General features: G+C 55.4%; 1 protein-coding gene across 3 annotated transcripts in view; it reads left to right on the top strand.

The window, feature by feature from the left end:
• Psen2 (presenilin 2) overlaps nt 1-6758 on the top strand; it is a 21662-nt gene that overhangs the window by 10197 nt on the left and 4707 nt on the right. For all 3 annotated transcript variants that reach the window (XM_004626841.2, XM_004626840.2, XM_023710283.1), the window contains exons 3-7: nt 1029-1243; nt 1719-1860; nt 3094-3161; nt 3758-3978; nt 4467-4565. In XM_004626841.2, the coding sequence (XP_004626898.1) occupies nt 1029-1243; nt 1719-1860; nt 3094-3161; nt 3758-3978; nt 4467-4565 (745 nt within the window). The remainder of the gene's footprint in view (nt 1-1028; nt 1244-1718; nt 1861-3093; nt 3162-3757; nt 3979-4466; nt 4566-6758) is intronic.

Here is a 6758-nt window from a genome sequence, read left to right as displayed (position 1 = left end):
GCCTGTTTATAGCCTCTCAAGACCTGGGATTACAGGTGTGTACCACCATGCCCAGTCTCAGTGTACTCTGGGGTGGGGCTGGTACCACAGGCCCAGAGATTGAACCCCTGGCCCTTGCACCTGCTTGCAGGTGCTTTTAATCCACTGAGCTATTTGGCCAGCCCTTATTCATGTTTTGAGACAGGGTCTTGCTATGCAGTTCAGGCTGGCCTTGAACTCACAGTGATCCTCCTGCATCAGTCCTCCTGCCTCCACACCTGGCTCTTTTGTTTTGATTTTGCTGTTTTTGTCAGTGTCTTTTTTTTAAAATCTGCATTTCATTTGACTTTTTGGCTGCCATCCTAAGAACGCAGCTAATGACCCACATTACCACTGATCCAAAGCAAGTCCCTGCAGCATGGCTCCTGCTGCCCCACATCTGGCAGGCATTCCCCCCCCCCCCCCCCGTAGCTCTGCCCTACTCGCCCTTTGGGCTCTCCCACCTGCCCAGAGCCGGGTCTTCCCAGGTGCTTGGTGCACACTCAGCACCAAGTTCAGAGCTCCAAGTTTACTCACTTGATTTCAGGAGGCAGAAAGTTCAACGCAGTCTCTCCCTGTGCCAGTTCCCAAGTCTTATTCACTCTTGAGGGTTGAGGAAAGTCCCTGTTCAGTGACTATTCTGGCCAACGGGTTGTCAGCCGAAAGTTTGACCTGTTTTCCTCCTGTTCTCCTAGCTCAGGAGGTTGTGTGACTAGAACTGAGAGGAGCCTGTGTCCCTGCTCTTAGGAAGGAAAAAGGTCATATGATGTCCTTTAGCTTCCTTAGAGTTGTGTGCTGGAAATGTGCCCTGCCTGTTCCATCCAGCTGTGTGTCCTGTCCTCCTAAGCTTTGCTTAGGTTCTAAAATTCCAGTACCCCCAGTCTACGTGATAACTTGGAAACTGCTTCTTAGCGCAGGAAAGTAGCAGCTCCGTTTCGAGTCTCTAAATCCCCATGTAGCACCCACGGATTGTCATGTGGGTGTGCCCCTCACCACGCCGTTTCCCACAGAGGAGCCAGGAGAATGAGGAGGATGTCGAGGATGACGCTGACCAGTACATCTGCAGCGGGGTCCCTGGGCGGCCCCCGGGCCTGGAGGAGGAGCTGACCCTGAAGTACGGGGCGAAGCACGTGATCATGCTCTTTGTGCCCGTCACGCTGTGCATGGTCGTGGTGGTGGCCACCATCAAGTCTGTGCGCTTCTACACGGAGAAGAATGGTCAGCTGTGAGTCGGGGCCACCTGGCAGGGGGCAGGGGGGCCGGGCTTGAGGTAGTGACAGCCTCAGCCACAGCGTCTGCATCCGCAGCTCCGGGTGACGCTGACCTTCAGCTTCCTGGCTGTGGCGCTCGTCTGCCAGCCTCCCATTAGTCCTGGGTGGTCAGAGTGAGGTGCTTGTGACCCGTCGGCTTCCTGCCCTTAGGGGGCTCCACTGGGCAGGGGCTGGTGCAGCAGGCCTATGGCTGGGAAGTGGGGTGGACAGAAAGGGCTTCCAGAAGGGGTGAAGTCAGGTGGGGAGGGGAGGCCACATCGGCTGTGAGCTGGGCAGGGCACCAGGGCTGGGCTGGAAGCTGGGGGCCAGCGCCCAGCCAGTGCCAGGGCAGTGCGGGCCCCAGGGCTCCAGGACAGGCCTGGGGGTCACTTAGGGAAGGGTGTTACGGAGCTGCAGGTGCTGTGACTTCCTGTCTCTTAACCTTCTCAGCATCTACACACCATTCACTGAGGACACGCCCTCTGTGGGCCAGCGCCTGCTGAACTCCGTGCTGAACACCCTCATCATGATCAGCGTCATTGTGGTCATGACCATCTTCCTGGTGCTGCTGTACAAGTACCGCTGCTACAAGGTGTGCGCACGCCCTCCCGGGGCCCCTGCCCAGAAGCACTTCAGTGAAAAAGCTAATGGGGCTCTTGTTCTGCAAGTCAGGCTGATTTGGGTCCTTATTCCCTTCCGCTGTGCTCCCCCTCCCGGGGCCACCTGACCCTGCGTTCCATCTTCCCTTCTCCCAGGAAGAGGCTGACTTAATTTTACTCTTTCTGAGGTTGTTTCAGTTTTCCTTCACCCCAGTGCTTCCCCTCTAGGTTTATTTTTATTTTCCCATCCCCACCAGATAGGACTGTTCAGAGGCTGTGCTGAGATCTCTTAGCCCTGGGAGTGTTTGGGTTGGACCTGCCCCCAGCTGCCTTGCACCCCAGGGAGCAGTCCTGGGTCATGGGCACCATCTGTCCCACAAATATTCTCAGCTTTTATTTGGGCTGCAGGCCAAAGGCTCTGAAACCCTCAGCACTGAAGGAAGTTAAGCTAGGTGCACAGGTGCAGGACAGTGGACTGCGCAGCCGCTGTGTGAGCAGGGAGAGGTAGGCGTGGGGTAGCTTCTGGGCCGAGTGATTGGAGAGGGAAGGTGCTTGTCTGAAGCAGAGGGGTCATGCTCCCAGACAGCTGGAGATAGCGGGGCACTATAGGGCCAGCCCTGCCCTGTCCCTAGTGGATGGGGTCAGCTGCTGCTTCATCCACTCTGTGAGGCTCCCTGGCAAGTCTGTGGCACCAGCAGAGGTTGACAGTGGCCCAGAGGCCAGGATGGTCAGGATGAAGAAGGCAGGTGGAGCCTCGTTGTTTCCCCCGCTCCAGGGTCCAGGTCACTGCTGGCGTCTCACTAGCTGAGCTGGGGGCTATTGGCTGAGAGAACAGCACCCTACCACTGATAGCTGGCCAGGGGTCTGGTTCAGAAGCAGCCCTCCCTTGACCTCGACTGGAGTGTGCTTGGCTGGGGAGGAGGAACCAGTCTTACTGAGGACCCTAGGTAGATGCTTGGGTGGGAGGGGCTTCCCCATTGTCTCCGAGGAGATGTCTCCTCCACCACCTGTCCTCACCGAACACTCACTGGCACCCAGTGCATTGTCCTAGGTGCATGTTCTCCTGGGCAGACCTTTGCTCTCTCCAGAGCCTTTGCTGGCACAGTTGGTGCTGGCGAGAGCTGCAGCCCGGGGCATCCTTGCTACGTGGAGGCCAGGCGGAGTGAGCATGAGGCCACAGTCAGCACCCTGGGGCCTCATGACGTCCTCCTGTTTCTGTTGTCCAGTTCATCCATGGCTGGCTGATCATGTCCTCCCTGATGTTGCTGTTCCTGTTCACCTACATCTACCTCGGGTAAGTGGCGCCTGGAAGTAGCAGTGTCCTGGAGCCCCTCTCCAGTGCATGGCCACAAGGGACCGTGGTGGAGAAGGGCAGTCACTGCTCTCAGTGGTAGCTGCTGCTAGAGCCCAGGCCTCCGGGTCCCTTCCTTGGGCCTTGACACAGGGCAGGGAGGGTTCACCGTGGGCTGCACATGTGATATGAAACTGTCAGAGCCTCTGTGGAAGACACTAGCTGTGAGCACCAGGGGATGTGGAGCCCACGCAGTTTCATTCTTGGGCCAGGCCTGGAACAGCCTGGTTTGTGGAGAAAACTCACTGCCCTGTTGTTGCCTTTTGATTTGGGATCCCACTCTGAGCCAAAAGCCCAGAGAGGCTGGGGCACAAGAGGCTGTATTGCTGAGAACTTTGTCTATGGGTAGAGGGTCTTGTAGGAGGTGCTGGAGTGCCCTCCTGTGAGATCCCAAAAGCGCGTCTTTGGTGGTAGTGCAGGTCTGTGGAGAGGGTGCTCTGGGGAGAGGGTCTGATCGGAAAACTTAGTTGGGAGCTCGTGGCTGAAAGGCAGAGGCTGTGAAATAGGTCAGGCTGGGACATCTCCACCCCTACCCGCAGGGAAGTGCTCAAGACCTACAACGTGGCCATGGACTACCCCACACTCTTCCTGACCGTGTGGAACTTCGGGGCAGTGGGCATGGTGTGCATCCACTGGAAGGGCCCCCTGGTGCTGCAGCAGGCCTACCTCATCATGATCAGCGCCCTCATGGCCCTGGTGTTCATTAAGTACCTCCCCGAGTGGTCTGCGTGGGTCATCCTGGGTGCCATCTCTGTGTATGGTAGGTGGGGCTCAGTTATGGTCACTGCCTTGGGATGGGAGGTGTCCTTTGTAAAATGGGTCATTTTATGGACGCCGTGGTGTAGGAGGAAATCCAGCAGTGGGGTGCTCCTTGCTGTGCGCGGCTGTTGTCCCACTCCTGAGGGTGTGTACTCGGTGACACTGCACTGCTTGTTACTCAGAGCAGCCCGAGTGCACTGGGTCTGATGCCTGTGAGTATGGCCACTCCCGTGTTCAGGATAAAGACTTGGGGCTCCCTCGGCCTGCAGGCACACAGCGCTTCCTGTTGGCAGTTACTGGGGGCCCCACTCACGGCTCAGGCCAGTGCACAGCACAAGTTGTGGCCAGCACTGGATCAAGGGGCCAGCCCAGCGGCCAGGCACATTCTGAGAGCCCAGCTGCGTTCCTGGCAGTAGTGGGCTGGCCACACCCACACTCGGGGGCTGCTCCAGAACAAGTGACACAACAACAGTGCCTCTCTCCACCCAGATCTTGTGGCAGTGCTATGCCCCAAAGGGCCACTGAGGATGCTGGTGGAAACCGCCCAGGAGAGGAACGAGCCCATCTTTCCTGCCCTGATATACTCCTGTGAGTGGTCTGTGCCTCTGCCTGGCATGGGGCCAGTGGGCCGGGGTGTGTGTGTGTGTGGGAGGGCTGGCAGTGGTGTTAGGGACTAACAGGGAAGAGTCAGCCTGGGGCTCCTGGGGACGTCCACCTCACACACCCATGGTGAGCTGGATCTGGCTGTTGCATGGGGAGCTAGCAAGGGCAGAGGAGAGGCGGCATCTGCAGTGCATGGGGCAGTCCTGCAATTGCACCCATCTGTCCAGTGGTCCTGTTGCCTGGCACCCTCGGCCCTGGCTCCACTGTCCAGGCCCTCACGGGGCAGGGCTGTAGTCTCTCCAAAGTTGGTCACTGTCTGGCCACACTGAGCCTGGTGTGTTTCAGCTGGGTGTTGCCAAGAGGAGCCTCCAGCTCCAGGGGTCTTGTTCTCAAAGAGCAGCAGGGCAGGGTCAGGTATGAAGTCCCGGGATCGCACAGGGACTCATCGCATTCCGTGTTCATGGTGGCCAGGAGGTGCACACAGCACGGTGGGCGTTCCGTGAGGAGTGGTGGGCAAAGCACAGTTGATCCAGGCCATGAACCATTTGGCCTTGGGCAAGAAGTTCTTTTTTATGTAGTTTTTTTAAATTGAATTGTTTGTAGCCCTTTTTTTGTTATGGTGTGGTAATTCAATATGCATATAATGTGTTGTGATCAAATCAGGGTAATAAAGGGCTGGCCAAATAGCTCAGTGGATTAAAGCACCTGCAAGCAGGCACATGGGCCTGGGGTTTGACCTCCCAGGCCTGCCATGCAGGCCCTGCCCCTGGAGCATGCTGAGACTGGGTGTGGTGATGTGCACCTGTAATCCGAGCTTGTGGGAGGCTGTAAACAGGCGGATCACTATGAGTTGGATTTAGTAGTGAGACCCTGAACACCCTGTAGATCCTTCCCTAAAATTAAAAAAATTGGGGTAATAAGTTTGTGTCTTCTCAAACTGAGTTATGTGACGTGTTTGGAATGTCATCCTGTTCTTGTCATTTTGAAAAGACGTGGTTCCCCACTGTGCTGAAGACAATCGGGTGGAATTCCTCTGCTCTTGACCCTCTGGTCTCCGCTGACACTGTTCCATTCTGTTTCTACAAGATCAACTTGGGGTTCTCACCCAGGGTGCAGCGTGTGCCAGCTGTCCTTCTGCACCCCGCTTATTTCACTTAATGTATTGGCCTCCATTTTCCCATGTCCCTGCACATGACAGAATTTCGTTTCATGGCTGAATACTATCTTGTTGTGTGTGTTCACCACGTTTTCTTTGTCCCAAGGGCGCCTGGGTTGACCCCATATCCTGGCTGTTTGAATAGTGCCATAATAATTTCAGGAGTGCAGACAACCCTGTGTGTGATGGTCTCGCCTCCTCCACGTACCTACCAGGGCTGGGATTGCTGGATCAAATAGCTGTTTCATTTCTTTGAGGAATTTCCAGTCTGCTTTCCCACGGCGGCTGTATGGCGATGGGCCCACCACCCGTGTCCATGCGCGCTTCACCCCTTCACCAGCATTTGCTAAGCCTGTCTTGCTGGCAGCCGTCATTCTTACTGCAGTGAGATGGCACCCTCGGGGGGGGGGGGGCTGCGAGTTGCATCCCAACCATTCCCTTGTGTACTCGTTGGCCATTTGTGTGCCGCCTTTGGAGAAATGTCCTGTAGTTCTTCCATCCATTTTTCAGTAGGATTGTTTGCTTCTTTTGATGTTCAACTTTGCCAGTTCCATCTGTATTCTGTGTATGAGTCTCTTGAAGGATTTTTTTTTTTTTTGCAGCCTCATGATGCCTTCAGGGCAGGTCTTGTTCGGCTTGTGGATCTGGGGATTGAACCGCAGCATCCTGAGCCCAAATGCTTTGTTTAAGCAGGCACTTCAACAACTGAACTAATGGTTTGGCCCCTATCGGTCTCTTGTACAGATAGTCTGCAAACATTTTCTCCCTAATTCTGTCACTTGCTTCCCTTGCGGGGCAGAAGCTCCTTAGTTTGTCAAGTCCATCTGTCTATTTCTGGTTTTCTTGCTGGGCCTTTGGCCTCCCGGCTGCAGATCACTGGCTTACACCAATGCCTTAAAGTGTGGGCCTCTGTTTTCTTGTAGTAATTTCTTTTTTTTTTCTTTTCAAAGTTTTATTGATAAACATATAGCAATGAGACAGTTTCAAATCAAATCGAAAGTGCAGTTTCAAGAAAATACACT

The sequence above is a fragment of the Octodon degus genome, unplaced genomic scaffold (genome assembly GCF_000260255.1).
Source record: "Octodon degus isolate 3935 unplaced genomic scaffold, OctDeg1.0 scaffold00017, whole genome shotgun sequence".
NCBI classification, from domain to species: Eukaryota; Metazoa; Chordata; class Mammalia; order Rodentia; family Octodontidae; genus Octodon; species Octodon degus.
The sequence above is the reverse complement of the archived record's forward strand: the minus strand, read 5'-3'. Positions and strand labels throughout refer to the sequence as shown.